Here is a 24,962-nt window from a genome sequence, read left to right on the forward strand (position 1 = left end):
ACGTCTTATAAGGAACCTACCTGCCAAATTTCAAGTTTGTAGGTGTTATAGTTTCGGAGATTTCGTGATGAGTGAGTGACCTTTCGCTTTTATATATATAGAGATTACTTAACTTTTTTGCTGTAAAAACTATGTCAATTTTTATAATAAAACTGTATCAGATCAAAATGAGTGCATAGAAGACATTTTGTAAAAAAATATTTTAAGACAGCAAGGCGGTAAACGATAGCTTTTGTATCAATCATTTGGCATGGACAAAACCTTTGAAACTTTTATAATGAATGTAAATGAAACAAGACACGATTTATGATGATACTACGAATATATTACAGATGCTGGATTTAGCTCGGGTAGTTATGTATGTCAAAATATTTACTTTATTGTAATTCAGTAACGCGCGTGAAGATGTTGCGGGTACAGCTGAGCAGTCGGATTTTATCGGAATTTGAAATGAAGAAAAAAAAATTACTAACAAAATAATTTATTAAAGTTACTTTTAGATAACGCGTGGACACTGTGGTCATAGCATTGTATAGACCATAGAATAAAAACGATACTAAAATATTAAGCTTCGTGTGCATTGTCATTGAATGGGACCATTTAAGATCTACAAGTTATACCAACATTTTTAATATGGGGAAGAGTAAAGAGAAAGTGATTATCCCACAAATATTCATCTGAGGTACAGTATTACTGCACATTGCAATTGTGTGATTCAGATTGTACGCAATATATTTTCTGCTCTTACATAAATGAGATATTAATTAGGGAAGAATTATTTACAGAAATTTTTAATTATAAATTAATTTAGTTATCAGATCAGAGCTACAATAATATTTACATTCTATATACAGTTTATAATTATATACTTTATAAAGATCAGTTGTAAGCTGATTTAACCTTGTAGGTATTGTTTGATATTAAATTATCTTTAAATTGTTTTTAGAAAATAATAAGTATTTCGCAAATTAAATTATTGTTTTCTTGCACTGTTTGACATCCTGATTATATATGCTAACAAAATATTTTGAACTGCGTTAATAAAGTATTTGTCCAAAGCAAAATCAAGGTTACCCATCAACCATGAAAATAAATTAATTATAATTGTAATATTTTAAAACTTTTAGTAACATTTTTGCAAAATAATATCAATACGAATTTCGATTATTTTGACTACGTGTTTTTGAGTTCATACACTAAATATTTACTTTCTTGGAAAAGTAAACTTACGGGATATAATCAAATGAGGCAACAATTTTGAATACATGTGTATTTAAAAGCCAAAGGAATTTCACTTCAAGAATTATATTAATAACCAAATATGTTATTTTTTAAACAACATATTTACGAGTTAATAAATATAATGATTAAATATATATATAGTGTATTGTAAAAGTTGAGTCGTCAGTCCTTTTGATCAGATATCTACTCGTACGTTCTGAATCGAAATTAGGGCTCTAAATTTGTTAATTACTTTGTAAAATTTCTTAAAGACTACTTGAGTAGGTATTAAATTAGTATAATAAAGTAGGTTTTTGACATTACAGCTATGTCTTTAAATTAGTTTAAACGCATTTTTTTTTTAAACCAAGAGTTGTTGTGTCAAACGAATACAAGTTTGTCATCATAACTGTGTTTAAATGGAGACACCACTCAATTAGTGGGTCGGTTGTAGTTTTAAAAATTGTCAAGAACCAATGACTTAATTTCACTGTTTGATTAGTCAAAATTGCGATAACATGAGTCAAACTTCGTTTATAAGTTAAATCAAAATATATTCGTATCATTTATATTAATATCGATTGTGAAATCGAACGTAAATCGATTGATTAATGGTGCGTAGTAAAATATCAGCTTTGAATTTTAGATCGCTGGGCTTAGTCACAGCCTCAAGACGAAATCGCCTCAACAAGGATGATACCAACGTCATCATCTCCAACATAGCGAATTTTTGCCCTGAAATAAAAAATTTTTTTGTAGAAACAAATTGATATCATTTATAAGATTAAAGATTATTTATTTAAGATTTTACATCATAAATAAATAGAAATGATAACGGACCAATACAATTCCTGGGTCCAGCGCTGAACGGTATGTAGGCGTACGCATGTCGCTTGGAACAGGCTTCAGGCAGGAATCTCTCAGGGATGAAGCGCTCTGGCTCTGGGTAGATATCCTCACGACGATGCAGATCGTATATAAGTATATGAATGTGGCTATTTTTAGGTATCGTATAATCACCTGTAACACACGATTGATAGTATTAAATATCGTTGTTAATTACGAGTTAATGATATTGTATGAAACGAGCTGAACATATTGTTGACTTCAACAACTATTTCGATAAGTTTGATTGTTAATTAAAACAATTAAATAGTAATTGAGAGGTAAAGATTTCATAAACTCTTACGTATATGACATTTGTTATTTATGTGATTGTGTAATTATTTTGCATCAAGACATGAAAGTATCAAATAATTATTTTAAACTTCATTTTATTAAAAGTAAAGTCAAAATAGTAAAAATTAAATAAAGCGATTTTTTTTGTATAAAACCCTTCCGTGGACCTTAAGAAACATACAAAAAAATAAATTAGCTGAATTGATCGAGCCGTTCTCGAGTTATGCGCTTAGCAACATTCATTTTTATTTATATAGATAAGCATAAATCAATACAATAACCTATGGTCGTTTCTTCGGATACTTTTCTTATTATCATTGGCACGCTGGGATAAAGTCTTAAGGATTCCTTAATACAACATTCTAGGTATTTCATCTTCTTTATTTCTTCTGCCGTTGGTGGATGTTGGGAGTCCCCAAATATAAGTCGTATTTCATCATATATTTTTTCCTAAAAATTAATTATTTGTCATTCAAATAAAATAAAAATGCTTAAACTAAACGAATCATCATAATACTACTCATCATTACAGCACAGTCCACTGCTGGACACAGGCCTCCACAAGTTTACGCCAAAAATAACGTGAGCTCATGTGTTTTGCCCATAGTCATCACCACGCTGGGCAGGCGTGTTGGTGACCGCAGTACTGGCTTTGTCGCACCGAAGACGCTGCTGCCCGTCTTCGGCCTGTGTATTTAAAAGCCAGCAGTTGGATGGTTATCCCGCCACCCGTCCCGCCCGGTCGGCTTTTTAAGTTCCAAGGTGGTAGCGGAACTGTGCTATCCCTTAGTCGCCTCTTACGACACCCACGGGAAGAGAGGGGGTGGCTATATTCTTTAGTACCGTAGCCACACAGTACATAATACTACTCATAATTTACTCATATTACAAAGTGGGCCATTTTCATACTTACATTCAACAAAAAACTAAGAAACATTGATTGATTGATTGGTTTTATGGCTTTATTAAGAAACGTATAATAATGTAGAAAGTTATGTCAGTCTTAGTGCGATAATGAAAGACAAAATGTATGAAAGCACTATTATTTCTTTTATTGAGTGTAGTTTGAGCTTCTGATTATGTTATGTCTAACGTATGAAGTTTAAAATATTGCATCTTATCGACAAAGATTGTTTCGGCTTAAAATTCAATAAATTATTAGATATATAATAGGTATTACTTTTCAGCATAAAATATTTTTGCGATAAAGGTGGAAATTTGTAACTTACTTGAATTTTAGTTTCATTAGCGAGCGTCATTATTAAGAAAATTAATGCTTGTCCCGTTGTATCATGTCCCTAGAAAAAGAAAAAATCACATCGAGAAAAGTTACATGTCTTTTTGATTAGCTATTATCTTTTGCTATTACTTTATTTTGCATTAATAGCTATTGTCATTGATTTTCTTTAAAGTTTAGAAGATAAAACTTCATCATCTCTATCAAAATTAAATTAAATTTATTTAAAAAAAATACTGACGACGCGTTAGCGCAACGGTCATGGTAATGGCTTGAAACTGTTGAGGTGGAGGTCACGGGTTCGATACTCGCACAATCAAACATTTTTATTGGCTATATATACGTTTGCTGTGATCTGGGCGTTTGTGCGCGTGTATTGTGTGTGTTCCGGACAAGGATTTATCCTAGTAATCCCGTTGAATGTGAGGCGTTTACTTATTATTATTTTATTATTCATAATTTATCTTAAAAGTAACAAAACAATAGTACCTCAAACATAAATGTATCAACTTCCTCTCTAATACCGTTATTATCTATGGTACCAAGTTTTTCATTTTGTAGAAGCAAATCTAACATTGCCAATTTTCCTTTATGAATGAAATTTTCACCACTCTCAAATTTTTCAATATTTAGTTGCCTTAAAAATGATCTTTTTTCTTCAATTATTTTATTTGTAAATGAATGCAAGTCTTTGACTGCTTCATTTTGGTTTTTCGCAACATTTGATAACTTGAAAAAGCAGTCAAAATGTAGCCAAGCTCTGCAAATTCTTGCGACAACTGAATTTCCAAATACTTCTATGCCTTTGGAATATTTACTAGCTACTGATTCAAAACTTTCATGCATCGATGTACCCATTGCGGTTTCTAGCAAATAAGAAAACTGCATTTTTTAAGTTTCCTTTTTTTATATTTACAAAGTTAAATTGATTTATTTATAGTGATTCAAAAACTTATGTTTAATTGAAACCATTGAAATTGTAATTGAACGCACTATTTTTCGTTTAAGTGTAGTATAGTAGTTATTAATTGCAAATCAAATTATATCAAATTCTCGTGTGGCGGTGTTTGTAGTTAAAACGGCTTGACCGATTCTCATGAAATTTTGTGTGCATATTGGGTTGGTCTGAGAATCGAACATCATCTATTTTTCATCCCCCTAAATGTTAAGGTTAGTCCATCGCAATTTTTTTTTAATTTTTAGATATTTTATTTATTTTTTATTTTATTATAATTTGGCGTTAAAAATACATACCAACCCCTATTTTTAAATAGCGTTTAATGGCAAAACAACGTTTGCTGCGTCAGCTAGTAGAATTAAATATTAGACCTTACATTAGATATTGCTAGTTATTGTGTCGTATTTGATAATACCAACCACACATAATGCGAAGAGTCGTTGAATTTATCAAGGGCACTATGTCCGTTTGTTCTTCACCAACTCTTTCTTGGACTTCATTCAAAAACTTATCTGTCTGTTCAATAAACGTAACTGAATATCGTTTTAATATATTAAAATGAAATGCTGGAGTTAATAGTTTCCGCCGCTGTTGCCATTTTTGACCTTAAATCAATATACAAATTCAGTTATGGAATATGCAATGAATATGATTAATCTTCGATTAATAAATATTTTCAATTACTTGATGAAATTTGGTGCTACAAGGTGCACCTACAAACTAGGCAGTATTAATTTTGAACTAAAGTATACCTCGGCTAGTAAGTAGACCTTCTCCAAGCCATGGTTTCAAGAAATTATATGGAACCTCTTTGTCGGCAAATTTGATTGATGATAAAATTGTCTGAAAAATTACTTTTTAGCCTGTTTTAAACAATACAATTAATGTATTAATGTTGAAAGACTGTTTATTGTTACTACAATAATAAATACGAGTATGTATGAAGATACGCATTCTCACTGTTTTTATAAACATTAATCGGTCTCCTATAATATCAGTCAGTTCAGACAATTGCCGTCCACTGCTATACATAGGCTTTCTCAAGTTCACGCCAGACATCCCGGTTTTCTACAATCCTCATCCAGCGCTACACCAGTAATGGTGTATCATGGCTTAACAGACTCAAAGGCTTTCTCGTACTCCACAAATGCCATACACAGCGGCTGATTATACTCTTCAGTCTTTTGTATAATGTTCCGAAAAGTGTGGATGTGGTCTACGGTGCTGTAGCTCATCACCTTCACGGAAGTAAAACAAGTGTTAGGAGTCCAGGATCATCGTGGCCTCGCCCTCTTTTCGGGCGTCAGATAACCTCAGTAAGCTCCACTTAATATGACTCAGTTCTACTTTAAGTTCGTTGAGATGATGGTCCAGCCGTAGAGTGCCTCAATGCGTCTGTGGGTGGCAGCCTCCCGTAACCCGTTGACTCCTAGCCCCCTCCGCCCCACTGCTATCGCGACCGCTGCCATAGCTGGAAATAGTGGGGCTGCTGGGAACTAAGGGCTGAAACTTCTGTGGTGAACTCATGGGGATTTTGCCCGTAGTCACTACGCTGGTCAGGCGTGCTGTTGACCGTAGGGCTGGCTTTGTCGCACCGAAGACGCTACTGCCCGTTTTCAGCCTGTGTATTTCAAAGCCAGCAGTTGGGTGGTTATCACGTCATCGGTCGGCTTTGTAAGTCCCAAGGTGGTAGTGGAACTGTGCTATCCCTTAGTCGTCTCTTATGAAAACCACGGAAAGCGAGGGGGTGGCTACATTCTTTGCCACCGTAACCAAACAGAAAAGTAGTTAACAGTTACATGTTCCAACTACAAGAATTATTTTTAAATAAATATTTTAAAATCCCAGGTCCTAAGTTATCGGAATAAATTATAAAATAAATATATATTAATAATTTATATGACAAAGTAAAGTTAGCTGACACAATTAGTCTTTATTTTTCATAGCACTGAACTCAAGTGACTCGTTTTTTTTTAAACATTACTCTACAAGGATACATTACCTCAATATTATCAGGATCAAGGAAACCCACAGTTCGGTTATTAATGGCGTGGATCTGATTTGTATCTCCATAATTCTTATGCAGTGAATGCAAATACAAAAATAATTTATCTAAAAGAAAAGTAAAGACTTTTTAATTCCTTTTTTTGGGACTAAGGACTTTGGATGATGAAAAGTTTTTGTTTGATATTCTTGTTAAAATGTACGACATTCCGCGATTATATTTATATTTATATCTAAACGTACGTTTTATCGTGCGTTTTGTTCTTATAACCAAAAATCTTCCGCAGCGTAGCTTTGACGAGCTTTTAAATTATATTGATAAGATTTCTAGGTTTATTAGTTTTATTTACTTATTTATTTATTTATTAATACTTTATTGCATTATAGAATTGTACAAAAGGCGGGCTTAATGCTAAAAGCATTCTCTGCCAGCCAACCTTAGGATTATTATTATTATAATTATTATTATTTTTTATTTAAAAATGGCTATATCTAATCTAAAATAGCTATCTACAATATAGAAGATCAATGGATCTATGTTTTGATATACATTTTGAATACAAAAATACTAAGTACACATTTTTATTGACAGAGCTTTTTTTAAAGTGGTGCAATTTCCGGCTACACTTAAGTTTAAACGACTTATGCTTCAAGCCCTCTCATAAAGAATTTCAGCACTGTCAACTTGACATTACAAAATTTGATGTAACAAAAAAAGAATGACTTGAATTAAAATGACCTAATTTTCTATAGAAAAAATAATAAAAACTTACCAAGAGGTACAAGAAGGTTTATGGAATTCCCGAGAATAGGCCAACTTCTGGCACCGGGTATTTTGCGTATAAGTCTGCCAGTTCGATTGCAATAATCATATAGAAAAACTAAAATCAGTCCAATTGATACAAATGTAAATACAAATGACAAGAACATGTTGTTTACTTTACGACGATTAAATGAGTTATTGCAATTACCTTGAAGAGGCAGCATCCTATATAGTTAAGACTCTAAAAATTTTATCAATTATAAATATTACTAGCAAAAACGTTGACTTTACGAGTGTTAAACAGCATGAAAACCTTATCTTAAATTAGCTGCTGCCCGCAGATTCATTCGCGAAGTGATTATATTTATAAACAGCTGTAAAAGTTTGTAACACACAAATCGAAGGGCTTTTATAAAAACGTTTTTGACTATGATCCTACTTAATTTCAACACTGTAGCACTAAATATGAAGGACTTTCATACACATTTGATCGAGCCCTTAGACCACCTTAGCCTGGTCCTATTATAAATTCCGTTCTTAGCGGAGGTTTACTAATTGTAAACTATCTATACTATATATACATAGCTATGTGACAATTATTACGTTTCGAGTACAAATAATTGTGTTTGCAGGCAAACGAAAAAAACCGACTTCAATTATATCGACAAGTAATACAACGTAGGTAGACGAAAAATTTGTCAAGTAAATATGCATCAAAGATTACTCCAAAAACTGTAATCAGATCTCGATGAAATTAAAACTTGACCACATAATAAACATCGTTATCATCATCATCATTACAGCCTATAGTCTACTGCTGGACATAGGCCTCCACAAGTTTACGCCAAAAATAACGTGAACTCATGTGTTTTGCCCATAGTCCCACGCTGGGCAGGCAGGTTGTTGACCGCAGTACTGGCTTTGTCGCACCGAAGACGCTGCTGCCCGTCTTCGGCCTGTGTATTTCAAAGCCAGTAGTTGGATGGTTATCCCGCCACCGGTCGGCTTTTTAAGTTCCAAGGTGGTAGCGGAACCGTGTTATCCCTCAGTCGCCTCTTGCGACACCCACGGGAGAGAAGGGGTGGCCATATTCTTTAGTACCGTAGCCACATAGTACTAAACATCGGCTTTCGATTAAATTAAAAATCGTCAAAATCAGTACACCTAGTAAAAAGTTATGCGGATTTTCGAGTTTTCCTCGATTTCTCTGGGATCCCATTATCAGATCCTAGTTTTCTTATCGTGGTACATACACATCAGGGATATCTCCTTTCCAACAAAAAAAGAATTATCAATATATATATATATATATATACCTATACGGCCGAATTGAGTAACCTCCTCCTTTTTTGAAGTCGGTTAAAAATTAAACAAAACTACAATTTTTTAGTGATTTTAAATCTCAGTATTTATATGTTTAACGCTATTCCTTAAATTGGCATAACTTTTTTATTTACGAACCGATTGACATCAAATAAACAACAAATGCTAAGTGCACAAACACACAGACAAACAGACAAAAATTCTAATAACCACCGTTTAGGGTGCTATTTGCGTTGATTAATGTCCCACTAATATTTTTCTCATATATCTTCCATGATTGATTTTAAGAGCTCTTAGACCTTCTTAATCCGACCCTATAGCAAAAGTCGTTTTTGACGTCCGTCCTTTGAACGCCCATTAACTATAAACTACCTATTTGCCAAATTTCATTTTTAAGCGTCAAGATTTATCATTTCAAGTAAAAAAACATTACCTAATTATCTAAGCAGTTTTCATTCACTAGAATTTTTAAAGAACAAAACATTGCAAATTTCATTAGGGTAAAATGTTTAAATCCGCTTAAAGTCAGGGTAGGTTTAATCGGTGAAACAAGCGCACAAAAACTCGAAGACTGTTAGTATTTCAAAGATAAAAATTGGCAAATCCAAAATGCGTCAGAAAAGAATTTTTCTATGTAATTATAAGAGATGTAGACTTAGTTTTTTTTTAAATTTAGATGTGACTCACCAGCTCAATTCATTTCCGCTTACCGTCTCAGTCGAAGGAATTTGCCAGAACCGGGGTGGATACCCAGTGAACTTTAAGTTTGTGCTTTCAAGGCTCCCCACAGTGCCTCGGAGATGACGTTAAGCTGTCGATCCTGCTTTTATTTTAAGACATCTGATAGTGTACGTCACTTATTGTAGGGAATATATCCACCAACCCTAAGCGCAAGAGCGTGGCGGATTAAGCACCGATACTACCTACATAGAGAGAAACGGGCCTGTACCTACAAATGGAACGTTACAGGCTGAAGCAATGAATCAAAATATATTTATTAATATAGGTCCTTAAAATATATATATAGTAATATATAATATATTATATATATTCAAGTTGAAATATAAATATATTTTCATTGAGGTAGGACACAACAGGAAACATCCTGCTCAAAATTCAGTGCAGCCTGACTGAGAAAATATCTCAACCTTAGAGAAGATAACAGCTAAATAATGCTGCTCTCAATGCTAAGACGCCGCGTTGGCGCAACGGTCACAGCCATGGATTGTACCTGTTGCGCTGGCGGTTGCGAGTTCGATCCCCGCACGTGACAAGCATTTGTATTGGCCATACAGGTGTTTGCCGTGGTCTGGGTGTTCGTGCAGTCCTTGTGGCTCTCCCCACCGTGCCTCGGAGAGCACGTTAAGCCGTCGGTCCCGGTTGTTATCATGTACACCTGATAGCGATCGTTACTGATAGTAGGGAATATTTCCGCCAACCCGCATTGGAGCAGCGTGGTGGATTAAGCTCTGATCCTTCTCCTACATGGGGAAAGATCGTCAACTCAGTAGGTACTAAAAGATCAATCCTAGGAAAGATCGAATGATTTTGAATTACTACCTGTTACGGTGAGAGAGCACAATGTTTCGTTTGTGACGTAATGTTGTATATATTTTAAAGTTTGTACTATAAATAATAAAGTGTCAACAAATAATAATAGGTAAACAATTTAAACAGATATGAGTTAATAGTAGTAGTACGGTATAGAATATATAAAATGGCTTTTCAGACATAACATATTTAGATAAACACAATAACAAGTAAAATCAAATAAACATCACGGAACAAAAACAGGACGTTATCATTATAAATAATAATTAATGATGATGATGTATTACATTTGTACCTGTCCTTGACACAGATATTTTTTATAATTAATTTTATATGTATATTTGCTTTTAAATGTAGTAATTACAGGTACATTATTCCGACATTTGGTAGCTTGGTACCAACCGAGCAGCACCTTTCCCTGCCGAGGATGATGCAGATGACGATCGAAAACGATCTTAGTATGTTCTTGTTTGGACTCTTATTTGTGATTTACTTTGTTATTAATTTAATATCAAACAAAATCATTAAATCATTATTAAAGTGTATTAAAATTTGTATTTAAATCAATAAATAATGAAATATTTTAACTTAAAATGTCATGTACTTTACTTAGCTACTGGTTTGAAGAGTAATTTTACAGGTTACAATGTACTCCTTTTTCGTTTCCTCTAATATTCATTTTCTAAAAACTTCTTGCACCTCAATCAAAAACAAACTAAATTAACCTTGTCAATCTTTAAAAAAAAGAGATTAAAAATATTGATGAAAAATTTGTTTTTGCGCAAGAGTATGTACTAATGTTTCAACTTACCTATAGTTAAAACGTGTTTGTTCTAGGATTGTAAACAGTAATGCAGAATGCAAATTTTAATGGAGATAACAAACAAACAAACTTATAATTATTCGCATAAATAATGTTAGTAAATATAGACATCCCTATTCAAATCATCCCTGTTTTCTTTTCTTTTTGATTCTTAGAAGAGCTTCCCTACATTTTCACGTACTCTCGTGTTTTTTGTTTCATAATAGTCGAGACATCTTTGCATATTTAAAATATTCGTATTCAATATCGGTTTGTTAACTATAAGTTAACAAAACTGAAAAATGAAATATTTTTTTTAAAGTATTTGTTAAGCTTTTCGAATTTTACCCAAAATCAATTTTTTTATTAATTTATCTCAAAAGTAAGGAAATTTATACTATAATCTGTGGTAAAATAATGAGGTAAATTTTTGTCCATTGAGTAACTTAGAGATGACATCAACTTGGAAAACGTTGAAGCAAATCGTAGACGTAATAGTAATCCCACCAAAAACATTTTCATGTAAAATGTTGCCAGGACGAGATCCTATGGCTCGCACTGTCAAAAAGTTATCAGATCTCATGTAGAGCCAAGCTTCTAACTCTACACGCCCTAACTTCACAAACTCTACACCTTAGTCAAAATATGTGGCTTGGCCGTTGGATATGTAGTCACGTAGACGGGTGGGTTCGCTCGCCCGCCCTGTAACGCGAAAGCGCATGCCGGTCGGGTCGTGCTGGGCTCCCTGGAGTTTTGCTCGGTCGCTGGGTGCGATCTGGCGGACCTGTGGGATCCGACGAGGTGAACACGGAGATGAGGAGGAATGTGTGGTGCCGGGAGGGCGCATAGGTCATGGCGTGCTCCAGGTACTGCTCTGGTTTTATTAGAGTGGACCCGAGAGCGAATGAGTGGTTAGCACAGAGATGCGGAGTTGTGTGTGATGTCGAGAAGGCGTGGAGAGCTGGGACGGGGCGGGTGGGTTCGCTCGCTTGCCCTGTGATACGAAAGCGCGTCGTAACAGGGTTGCGCAAGGCTCCCTTGGAGCTCGTTCGGTTGCTCGGTGCGATCCGGCAATGGAGTTCGGGCTTGCCTGGCCGGTAGAGACTGGTCTGGTTAAGCGTCCCATAAGTGGGGTGGCTGGCTGAGGGTCGGGAGACCTTCAGCCGGATAGAGACCCCACATATCAGAGGGGTTGTCTTTTGGGGGCCGCCTTTCTTAGTGCCGATGCCCGGATGTTTCATTCGGGCTCACCGGGGCAAGGTAGGTAGTGAATGCTAGGGCGAACCCATCTTGCCCCACTTAGATGGACGACTGCTCACACGTGGTGGTATTTAATCGTGGTGGTATTTAATAATAAAGTAAGAATCTGGCATAACCTATTCGGTTGCCCCGCGCTGGAGTGGTACCCGTGATGGATTTTCCCCACGTAAAAAAAATCGTAGACATAATGATATTGCCTGTTATGCACCAACAGCGCTTTCGTTGCTATTATTTTATTTTATTTTATTTTCAAATATCGAAAACTGACAGCTAAATTGCAAATATTAAAAAAAATGAGTAAATTACGGCCAATTAAAGTTTTCACAAATAGTAATACCAACCAAGATCTCTGATAGCGTTAACTCTAGTTATTGCGATACCAGATAATGTGTATTGGCAAATTATTGGTTTAGGCTTGCGTGTTAAAGTACAAACATAGCATATTGAGATGTTCAAGTCCAATTTGTTCTTTTCTTTTTCTTTATAATAGCATTTGTAGTGTAAGTATTTTTGAATAATGAATTCAATTTCTAGTTTGCATTCAAACACACTATATCTGCAAGGTCTCTTAATATTGGGTCAAGTTATAACATCTACTAAATTTATTAATTTATAAACACACAAAACACTTAACCTGACTTTGTTACGAAACGCTCTACGCCGGGATTTGCTGACCGGAGTTTGCTTCGAAACATTCCCACGTCTCGCATCGGTAGCCGGACGTTACGAAACTTTCCCACCATGGCATCGCACCTGAGCATCGCACTTGGGCACCGTGTGAAACGACCCAACACGAAGAACCCAAAACAACCCGATGCTCCGACTGAGCGAACTTTAATTTTAAGTCACTCTTGTTTCTCACATCGAACAATTGTCACGTGTAAATAATTAATTATAATTTAGTATAATAAATTTAATTTTAAATAAATCTTTGCTTTTTTTTGCAACCTTCGGCTGTCGCTTTTATAATTGGCGCAGTCGGTAGGATCATTGCACATCCGCAGACATTGCATTCATTAATATATTTTGTAATATGTTCTTTCATCTTAGGCCAGTAGAACTTGGACGATAGAGCTAAGAAACATTCATTAATGCCACGACGGTTAGTTTTACCTTCGTGATATTTTTGTATGATTTCTTGTTGGTTTAACTAATCTTTGATATTTTCTAATTCAACTTTAGTTAATACTAATTTCATAGCGGAGCTTTTGAATTTACTTTGAATGATAGGAATTATTTTATACATAGCTAAAGGAGGATGAATGATCAAACCAGTCTGGACTTTCGGGTTTACATATTCCGTATTGAATGTTAGAGAAGTAAAAAGTATATTAAGTAAGTTGAAGGCCTTGTATCCTAAAGATGAGGTCATTAACGTAGATTTTAGAGATTTCTATGATATAATTAAATTAGGTTATTTTTACGCAAATAATCAGATAATTATAGTTATTAAGGTGCCGATTACCTACCCATCCAATTTTGATCTATACAAATTAGCTATTATCCCCAATAAAAATAATAAAATCCTTGTACCACCCTTACCTTACATAGCAACTTCTGGAACAGATTATATGTACATGGAGGCTGAATGGCCGAAGGTAAACTCATGGTTTCTCTGTAAAGCACAATCAAAGTATAAAATCAAAAGTGATCCCGACTGTATCCAGCATCTGATCAACAAACAGCAACTGTACGAATCCTGCAATCCAACTTCAGTATCATTGAAGAAAGAATCTCTTGAACAACTAGACGACAAACACTATACACTATGTTTACCGAAGCCAACCAAAGTCAAAATAACCTGCGGCCAAAAATTGTACAGGACGCTACAAGGAAGTTATTTAGCTACCATACCATTTAACTGTTATCTAAAAACACCAGAATTCACTATAGCTAACACTAACGAGCACATCGAAGGACATCCTGTGAAGATCATGGAAATGCCTCAGTATGAAGAACCGAAGAATCAAGAATACCCACGTTTCATCTTAAACTCCGTTGATCTGAAAAATCTTCATGCAATCCACACGAAGATCTCCACACAGACTCCAATTCATCTGGAACAAGCCATCGACCCATCACTTTATCATACTACGATTCCAGTCTACATAATACTACTATTGAGTATCGTAGCACTCTTCGCCGTCGTAGCAAGCCGACAACAACAGAAGTAATTCCAAAAGAAGTAAGGATAATATTCCTGATGCAACATATGAGATGTCGGACCTAAGACCCGTAGACCAACGAGTAGTAAAGGTGGATCCTAGAACCATCTCAGCGACCATCTCAACCGAAGGTTTTCAATAGTCACTGAACTACGGGGGGAGGTGTTACGAAACGCTCTACGCCGGGATTTGCTGACCGGAGTTTGCTTCGAAACATTCCCACGTCTCGCATCGGTAGCCGGAGGTTACGAAACTTTCCCACCATGGCATCGCACCTGAGCATCGCACCTGGGCACCGTGTGAAACGACCCAACACGAAGAACCCAAAACAACCCGATGCTCCGACTGAGCGATCTTTAATTTTAAGTCACTCTTGTTTCTCACATCGAACAATTGTCACGTGTAAATAATTAATTATAAACATTTTTGAATATCATATCAAAAATTTACCGCTCCAGCGGGATTCGAACCCGCGTCTCCGACTGACCGTGTCGGCACCGTGTGTACATCGTTCCATAGCTTAATTGGCTAGAGCGCTTTGATAGTTACGGGTCTCTGAAAAGAACTCACTATAGACGGCGCCACGGTTCGCTTAAACCGAAAGTAAAAATCACCATATCAAAAATTTCGCTCTAGCGGGTACATCGTTCCATAGCTTAATTGGCTAAAGCGCCGACACGGTCAGTCGGAGACGCGGGTTCGAATCCCGCTGGAGTGGTCAATTTTTGATATGATATTCAAAAATGTTTAGAATTCCTAATGTGTGGGTAACACAAAAATAAAATCGTACATATTAATTGATTATAATTTAGTATAATAAATTTAATTTTAAATAAATCTTTGCTTTTTTTTTGCAACCTTCGGCTGTCGCTTTTATAATTACTTATTAAATACATAACAATGCTAACATTTGTTTACAAATGTTTATTTCTCCTGGATATACATATATATTCTTCAAAATCTATTGTAAAATTTCACTAAAATCGATTCATTTACTGTGCGTAATAGAATGTCAGTTTTAAATTTAAGATCAGCGGGTTTGGTCACAGCCTCGAGGCGAAAGCGTCTTAGCATGGAAGATATTAATATCTTCATCTCCAACATAGCAAATTTTTGACCTGAAATTGTAATATTGTTATTATATATAATATGTTTATTATAATTTATCATACTATGTCATTATTTATAACTATGCTAGAGGGTATAAAAATAATTATATTGTTGTATTTACCAACGCAGTTCCTAGGCCCAGCGCTAAAAGGAATATAGGCGTACGGGTGTCGCTTGGAACAGGCTTCCGGAAGAAATCTCTCAGGGATGAAACGTTCTGGATCTGGGTAGATATCAGCTCGTCGATGAAGATCGTATATAGATATATAGATCTGTGTGTTCCGAGGTATTATGTATCCACCTAAACAATATTTGAATATATATTAAAATCTCCAACGTAGCGCATAACTTGTTTAAGTTTGTTTAAGGCTTGTTAATAAGAAGCATTTTTATTTTCTTAATAGTTAATATTATATAATGGAAATTTCTTTTTTTTTAAATAGAATAGTAAAGAATTTTATTTTGTACCGTAAGATTTAGAATACAAAACTATTAACAAACCTATAGTAGTCTCTTCAGAAACATTCCTTAGTACTGCGGGGACGCTGGGGTAGAGCCGCAAAGATTCTTTTATACAGCATTCTAGATATTTCATTTTGTTAAGGTCTTCTGTGTTAGGTTTACGTGGAGAATCTTGAAAAATGTTTTTTAGTTCCTCATATATCTTCTCCTAAAAGTTTAAGATTGACTGTCAAAAATTCTAATATAAATAATGTATAAACATAGAAATACAGCCATTAATACGGTCGAAAAACAAAGCTTCGCGTTGTATCCGGAGGATAGCAGTACCATCAAGAAATTTCGGTCACGAGGTCAAGGCTATATAGGAAAGAGCGTAGGGCATGGACGGCGGCCTCACAGCCTCCTTTTACACCGAAGCCTAACTGTACGGGTTCAAATTCCGAATTTAATTTTGATAAAATATGTCGAACAGCAATTTTGGAGACCAGACGTCGAAGTGTTGATCCAACAGCAATTGGTCTTACCCCCTTTTGGTGCGGGCAATGAGGTTCGCGCCGAAAAGAATGCGAACAATTTCTGGATTAATATTACCGGAATACATAAAATTGATTAATTTAGTGATCGAATTTACAAGTTGCTCGCCTGCATCAACAACAGAATGCGATTAGCGAAAGATTAAGTCTTTCAAATGTTGGGGTGAGATTCCATCCAAACCTGCAGCCGAATGAAATGGGTTTAAATATGGGTTTACTGGAGCTGGAGGGTGTTTTGTCCGTAAGGCCTAAAGGGTGTCAGGGGTATCTGGTGATAGCACGTCGTTGGAGAACAAAAGGCGAGCGGCACCTTTGAGATCTCCGTCAGATTTTGTTTTCGATGACTTTGTTGCGATTGCGAGGGGCATCGTGTTTGATTGGAGGTGTGGGAGAAGGCGAGGAGCTTACAGCACAGTTATTCTTGATCTTTGGTGTCAATGTCAGTATGTAGTGTGCTGTATGAAAATAAAAATAGGTTCTGCCAGTCTTGAGTACAATTGCTAATGTAACATTTCTGGATTAATTGTGAAAAATGTGTAGCAACTGTTATTCGAGCTCCTCGTGGGGTTCTTTTAACTATGGGTATACTATTTTTCAAATGGCTAAGATATGTGTGGAAAGGAGTTGCATCGTTGGCTACATAAGTTGGCGCACTCGGAATAATGGGAAGGATGTCTAAAGGTGAAAAAAAAATATTTAAACATTTAAACACATTGTTGTCTTTCGTTGTTTTTTTTTTACATATACCTACCTACCTACATATTTTTACTTTCTTCTTTTAAATATTTTTTACTATTTTTGCACGAGTTTTATTTGTTGTACTTTTTTAAATAGTTTGTTTAACACTTTTATTGATGAGTCAATTTGTCATAAGATAGATATTTATTGTTAGTGTAAGTTTCGAAACAACTGTTTAAAGTGTATTGCATGCTAAGTTAGCTTTTAAGGGTGGTGTATAGTGGAAGATATTCTGTTTAACTATGTACGAATGATAGAAACCACTGTATAATACTACGTTGGTTTCCTATAGAAATAAAATAATAATAAAAATAAAATAATAATAAAACATATTATAATTATTTTACACGACATGGATGGAGAAGTAACTACTAAAATTTATACGCCTACATGAGGTCTGACGACAGTAGCTTTCTTCAAGATACTTATATCTTTAAAATTATAAAATAAAAAATATCAAAAATTACTTTATTAAACTAGACTTTAAAGGTATTTTTGAATCGTCATTTTTACAAAATAATATAATATTTTTTTTAATTTATTAACTGTCGTAAAAAGTGTAAGCCAGTAAGGAATGAATATGGAATATGGAAAAATCTGCGGTGGTGAAACAGCAAGAAACTAACTACTAGAACTAGAAAACTGTGTTTTAATATAGATGTATTTTATACCTAGTAGATAAGTCAAAATTTTAAATACCTTTCTGCTAGTGTTTGAACTATAAAAGTAAGAAATGTTATAGAAACTAAACTTTTTACCTGCACTTGGGTTTCATAAGCGAGACTCATCATTAAATAGCATAACGCCTGCGCTGTTGTATCATGCCCCTGAAAACATAGGAACGTTTAAGTTTCCATTACATTTTAAGAGTACTATTACTGACTGTAAATTTTAACAATATAGCACATTCTAGTTTAATCTATGTGTACAAAATCAGTAAAAACCAGCGTGAAAATAACTACTCTCATCACTAATAGTGACAATCTGTATAAACCTACTTTGAAAAAATATATAGCCTACTTAAAATTAGACCACAACAATATGCAAATTTCATAATCATAAAATTGAGATATTTTTGTGTATTTTCATTCGTACCTCAAACATAAATGTATCCACTTCCTCTCTTATACCGCTTACATCAATGTCTCTCGACCTTTCTTTTTCTAGGAGCAAGTCCAACATTGCTAATCTCCCTTTGTTATCATAACTTTCTGTGTTTTCGAAAAATTTAATATCGTTTTCTTCCAAAAATGTCCTTCGTTCTTTTATAATAATATTAGTGAAAGTGTGTAAGTCTGTTAGCGCTTTTGTTTGAATTTTAGCAATATTAGACCAATTAAAAATGCCGTCTATATGTAACCATACTCTACACATCCTTTCAATAACTGCCTTTCCAACGATTTCTATCGCTCTAAAATACTTTCTTGTTACGGACTCCATAGTTTCACTCATCGATGTCCCCATTGCTGTTTCTGCAATAATAGCAAACAGACTACTATTAAGTTGCGGTTTATCATAAGCTGCGTTTACAGAATTCGTAATTTCTTGATCTTTAGTAATTTATGGTATTTGTTGAAATTATTTAGATCAATGTATTCAAATCAATCTATTATTTGCTTATGTATCAATTATATTTCAAATCAATATATTATTTGCTTGCTATCAATATATAATTTGCCTAATACGTACCGCACATAACATGAAGTGTTGTAGAATTTATCAGAGGTACTATGTCTGTTTCTTTTTCACCAACTCGTTCTTGTAGTCGATCCAAAAATTTCTCAGTTTGTTCAACAAACGTTACCGAATATTGTTTTAATATGTTGAAATGAAACGCTTGAGTTAACAGTTTTCGCCGTTGATGCCATTTTTGACCTAAAATGTATCATGAATTCATAACTTTACTAAAATATATTAATTACTGACTGTATTATTAAGTAGTATACCTTACCTTGACTAGTAAGAAGTCCTTCTCCGAGCCAAGGATTCAAAAATTTATATGGTAAGTGTTTGTCGGTAAACTTGACTGACGATAAAATTGTCTGAAATTTTTTTATGACATAACTATTTGTCTATTAACTATTTGTATATTCTAAACATTTTTGAATATCATATCAAAAATTGACCGCTCCAGCGGGATTCGAACCCGCGTCTTCGACATACCGTGTCGACGCTCTAGCCAATTAAGCTATGGAACGATATACTCGCCAGAGCGAAACTTTTGATATGATGATTTTTACTTTCGGTTTAAGCGAACCGTGGCGCCGTCTATAGTGAGTTCTTTACAGAGACTCGTAACTATTCAAAGTTTCATATTACAATGAAAATCTTTGACAGGAGACGACACCATGCTATTTTTAATATGTACGATTTTTATTTTTGTGTTACCCACAATTAGGAATTCTAAACATTTTTGAATATCATATCAAAAATTGACCGCTCCAGCGGGATTCGAACCCGCGTCTTCGACATACCGTGTCGACGCTCTAGCCAATTAAGCTATGGAACGATATACTCGCCAGAGCGAAACTTTTGATATGATGATTTTTACTTTCGGTTTAAGCGAACCGTGGCGCCGTCTATAGTGAGTTCTTTACAGAGACTCGTAACTATTCAAAGTTTCATATTACAATGAAAATCTTTGACAGGAGACGACACCATGCTATTTTTAATATGTACGATTTCGCTTAAACCGAAAGTAAAAATCATCATATCAAAAGTTTCGCTCTGGCGAGTATATCGTTCCATAGCTTAATTGGCTAGAGCGTCGACACGGTATGTCGAAGACGCGGGTTCGAATCCCGCTGGAGCGGTCAATTTTTGATATGATATTCAAAAATGTTTAGAATTCCTAATTGTGGGTAACACAAAAATAAAAATCGTACATATTAAAAATAGCATGGTGTCGTCTCCTGTCAAAGATTTTCATTGTAATATGAAACTTTGAATAGTTACGAGTCTCTGTAAAGAACTCACTATAGACGGCGCCACGGTTCGCTTAAACCGAAAGTAAAAATCATCATATCAAAAGTTTCGCTCTGGCGAGTATATCGTTCCATAGCTTAATTGGCTAGAGCGTCGACACGGTATGTCGAAGACGTGGGTTCGAATCCCGCTGGAGCGGTCAATTTTTGATATGATATTCAAAAATGTTTAGAATTCCTAATTGTGGGTAACACAAAAATAAAAATCGTACATATTTGTATATTTCTTATAACTAATTACTACTTCTATCTTTTTTTTTCTAAAATATTTGCTTGATCTATATTTGTAATAGTTAAAAGCCAAAAGCTAGACTTGAGTTGAGTTTCGGAGGAAAAACTGCATAGTTTTGTGATTTTGTATACTCTCTTATATTAAGATTTATCATATAAGGCTTAGTTTTAAGTCATTTTTCATCATCATCATTTCAGCCTATCACAGTCCACTGCTTGACATAGGCCTCCACAAGTTCGCGCCAAAAATAGCGTGAACTGATGTGTGTTGCCCATAGTCACCACCCTAGGCAGGCGGGTTGGTGACCGCGGGGCTGGCTTTGTACCGAAGACGGAAGAACTGTGTTATATTGTTTTGTAATTTGTTTTTCAATATCATAGTACACGTGTATACTGCAGAAAAAAATAAAATAATATTAAAATTTAATATAATATTTTACCTCAAGATTGTCCAGATCAAAGAAACACACAAACCCAACATTCAAAGCATGTATTTGAAAAACATCTCCGTATTCTTTGTTCAATGTCCGAAGGTATGGAAATAGTTTATCTGAAATAAAGTGATTATTTTTAAAAGTTAACTTAGTTTTCTCTAGCTAGCTGTAACACTCATGCACACATGTACTAGTCGTGAAGTCGTCGTCGTAGAATCGCCCGAATATAAGAAGAAAAAGAATTATTAATTCTTACATTATTGTGCATACAAGTTAACATACATATGTACTTAGCTTAAAAATAAAACTTATAAAATAATATTATGAGCAAAGACGGTCTTATCGCTAGGTAAGCGATAAGTTTTATTTCATTTGCTTACATTGTTGAAATCGATTGTACCAAATTAATAAATGATTCGGCAATATAAGTTGTAATTTAGTATGTAGCTATGTAAATGGTTGAAGGAGATAGTGGTCATTCAATATGTGCGCTGACATTATAGACGACATGATAACGGAAAAGCCAGATAGTTGCGCGTTTTTTCAAAATCGTCCTGTTTACTACTATCAAGTAACAACTCATGTTGTTATTATTTTTGGCTATTTTCAAATATCACATATATAATAGTGTCATATTAGATAGATCATAAAGTAAAGGACTTCAAAGAAATACACAGATAGAACAACATTTTTAAAAATTGTAAAAATGAATTTACCTAATTAGTGCTTCGAGTATTAAGTTCGAAAGAAGAGAACAGAAAATAATGTATCTTTAGAAATCAAATCTCTTTTGGAGTTGAAACGGGGGATGGTAGGTAGACTCACTCATCACGAAACCTCCGAAACTATAACAGCCATAAAGGTGGAATTTGGCAGGTAGGTTCCTTATAGGGCGTAGACATCCACTAAGAACTGATTTTTCGAAACTCGACCCTTAAGGGGATAAAACGAGGTTTGGAAGTTTGTATGAAAGTCCTATATTTTTAAAGTAAGAGACTTGAAATTTAAAATGTATGCTCTATAGATAGGGAAACGGTGTCCAATGTATCTTTAGAAAACAACTCCCTTTTGGGGTTAAAACAGGGGGTGGTAGGTTGACTCACTCATCACGAAATCTCCCAAACCATAACAGATACAAACTTGAAATTTGGCCGGTAGGTTTCTTATAAGGCGTCAACATCTGTTAAGAACGAATTTTACGAAACTCGATCCTAAAGTTGTAAAACGGGGGTTGGAAGTTTGTATGAAAGTCCTATGTTTTTGAAGTAAGAGACTTGAAATTTAAAATGTATGCTCTATAGATAGGGAAAAAGTGTCCAAATAATGTCCCTTTAGAAATCAACTCTCTTTTGGGGTTAAAATGGGGGATGGTAGGTTGACTCATTCATCACGAAACCTCCGAAACTATAACAGCTACAATCTTGAAATTTTGAAATGTGGTGTGTAGAGAGGTTTTATAAAAATAACTATTAAATTATACTAAATTGTGCCTTTTAAAAAGTTACTCAGTTTGATAAGCATATCAAGTGACTGAAATAAAAAAAAATTGAGTTAAACATCTTAGTAGTAATGCATATCTTCATAACCACGCGGACGTAGTCGCGGGCAACAGTTAGTGTATTACAAAACACAGTCCCCAAAAATGTATGTGATCGATTCGCTCAAAATCTATTGAACGGATTTTCATGCGGTTTCACCATTGGAGAGAGGGCTCCACCATTGGCAAGAGGAAGCTTTACGGAGCGGCTAAGCCGATTTTGATGAGAGTTTCACTGGAAGTTTGCCGGAAAAACTTTGTGACACACTAATTTCAAACTAAATCTTATAAGATGCGTAAGTCCACTCGTCACCACTGAGAAATATCTAGCCGTATTATATTAATTAACTGGGACAAAGGAAACACACGTAAGCACTTAGTTGACCGCATACCGTATAGTTTTTATTCGCACTCTAAAAAACAAGTTCTAAATACCCCCTATTTAAACATATAGAAATAATGTTCCTACCGTGCAAACTACATATATTACAATAAGATAGTTACGGCTTGTGTAGTACAATGGATTGAAAGAAAATTTAACCTCGAGACCGGGTAGATAGTGTAGAAAATTACACACAAATATCTACGTAATAATATTTATACAAAACACGTGTAAAATGTATAATTATGTAATACATTATTTCAATATAATAAATGTTAATGAATTAAGGTAAAGCTGTATCATAAAAAAATAAAAATATAAAGAATTATGATACATAAACATTTTATACCACAAAAATTTAAAGAAATTACCTCTAGTTTAAGCTATGGGATACAAATGATCTGAATGGATATATAATGTGTATGAAATATATATATTAAACTTAAAAAAAAGCATCGAAATTAAAATTAAACTTACCAAGAGGTAACAGAAGATGAAAAGAATTTCCGACTATAGGAAGTCTTCTTGGACCTGGTATTTTGCGTATTAATCTTCCCGTACGGTTGAAGTGATCATAAAGAAATACTATTGTGAGTCCAACGAACAAGAGCCCCAGAAATAATAACGACATTTTGTTTCTTACGGCTTTGTCGTCTGAATAACGTGTTATGCAACGAGCTTACAGTCTATTGTGTCGGGCGCCACTAGCCATATTATTAATGTATATGCGTTATCGCGTTATTACTATACAAATATAATTAAATAAGTGATTGTTTAATTTTTTCCTTTTCAAATAATTATAATACTTAATTAATTAAAAAAAATTGATACATCTTTTTCTCCACTCCGGTTAAATTGGGTATAAATGTTCTGTTTTAACCAATATTTGTATGAATATGTTACCGGCCAAACCCGATTTCAGGACAAACTAGTTTTGCCTAGGCTAAACTATTTCTTCCTATACGTGTTAGGATTAACTAGTATAGCCTAGGCAAAACTAGTTTGTCCTTAGCCCGATAGGATAAACCAGTTTAGGCTAGTCCAAACTAATTTGTCTTAAGCCCGATAGGATAGACCAGTTTAGACCAGGCCAAACTAGTTGATCCTGATATAAATACGCACACTTTAGGATAAGCTGGTATGGCCTAGTCTTAACAGTCTGAAAAAAAATTTTGCAGAGTCGAAAGTAATTGAGCAAACATGTCAGGATATGTTTGCTTCACACATTTACAAACATGCGGGAGTTCTCAAATCACGCCCCACGCCGCTCCTCGCCCGCCATTTGTCGCGTCGTTTTAAACGCATTTTGCGTCTAGTTGCCAGCCGTGCGTAACATATTTAGTTAATGACTGCAGTTTAAAATTAAAAGTTTACGTATTACGCTACATTATAAAGTTTTCTCCTTTTTAATATGGATGAATCTATGTCAGGTCGACAAGCAGATCAAAAACAATAAAGGGCAAAGTTTTTGAGAGAAATTTTACAAAGTGGAAGTAAAAAGTCTTCTCATTATAATGTGTTATCATCAGAGCAGTATTTGAAACTCGTTGAATAAGTCGAAGATGCAGAAAAATCTGAAAAAAAGACACCAATACAACAAAGGAGATTGAAACGATTTGCTGTGTTAGAAATAGGGGACGTGAAAAAACTGATTGCACGAAGTAAAGGGAAGTAATATAAAATACTATCTTCCATCCGATGAACTTTATGATGTGATTGACGCAGCTCATGTGGCTGTCGGCCACGGTGGTCGGGACAGGATGTTAGCCGAAACATCAAAAAATATGCCAATATCACAAAAGAAATGATAAGCTTGTATTTATCTATGTGTAGTATCTGTCATCAAAAGAAAACAAAGAAGAAAAGAGGATTAGTCTCTAAGTCCATTCTTCATTCGGAAATGAATATTAGGTGCCAAGTAGATCTGATCAATTTTCAGACCCAACCAGATGGAAATTTTAAATTTATTATGGTTTACCAAGACCATCTAACGAAATTTGTTCTGCTTCGCGCTCTATAATGTAAGAGGGCGGCAGAGGTGGCTTACCATTTGAATGATATATTTCTAACTATAGGAGCGCCGTGCAT

General features: G+C 34.7%; 1 protein-coding gene across 1 annotated transcript; it reads right to left on the reverse strand.

The window, feature by feature from the left end:
* Positions 1-1,758: 1,758 nt before the first annotated feature.
* Positions 1,759-24,962, reverse strand: LOC123656047 (cytochrome P450 704C1-like). The gene is made up of 17 exons (XM_045591768.1): positions 24,945-24,962; positions 20,962-21,117; positions 19,258-19,348; positions 18,996-19,181; positions 18,402-18,778; positions 18,065-18,133; positions 16,075-16,243; positions 15,695-15,874; positions 15,424-15,581; positions 6,598-6,708; positions 5,348-5,438; positions 5,015-5,200; positions 4,127-4,503; positions 3,630-3,698; positions 2,682-2,850; positions 2,062-2,241; positions 1,759-1,956 (listed from the first exon to the last, which is right to left on the reverse strand). The coding sequence occupies exons 1-17, from the start codon at positions 24,960-24,962 to the stop codon at positions 1,793-1,795; spliced, it is 2,751 nt and encodes a 916-aa protein (XP_045447724.1). The 3' UTR covers positions 1,759-1,792.

The sequence above is a fragment of the Melitaea cinxia genome, chromosome 8, assembly GCF_905220565.1.
Source record: "Melitaea cinxia chromosome 8, ilMelCinx1.1, whole genome shotgun sequence".
Taxonomy (NCBI): domain Eukaryota; kingdom Metazoa; phylum Arthropoda; class Insecta; order Lepidoptera; family Nymphalidae; genus Melitaea; species Melitaea cinxia.

What these genes read in the sequence shown, in the direction of transcription:
- LOC123656047 (XM_045591768.1), bottom strand. An exon ending in TTGATACATTTATGTTTGAG is followed by an intron (nt 3,699 to 4,126) that starts GTACTATTGTTT and finishes TTCTTTTTCTAG; the next exon opens with GGACATGATACAACGGGACA. An exon ending in ATCCGAAGAAACGACCATAG is followed by an intron (nt 2,242 to 2,681) that starts GTTATTGTATTG and finishes CGTGTGTTACAG; the next exon opens with GTGATTATACGATACCTAAA.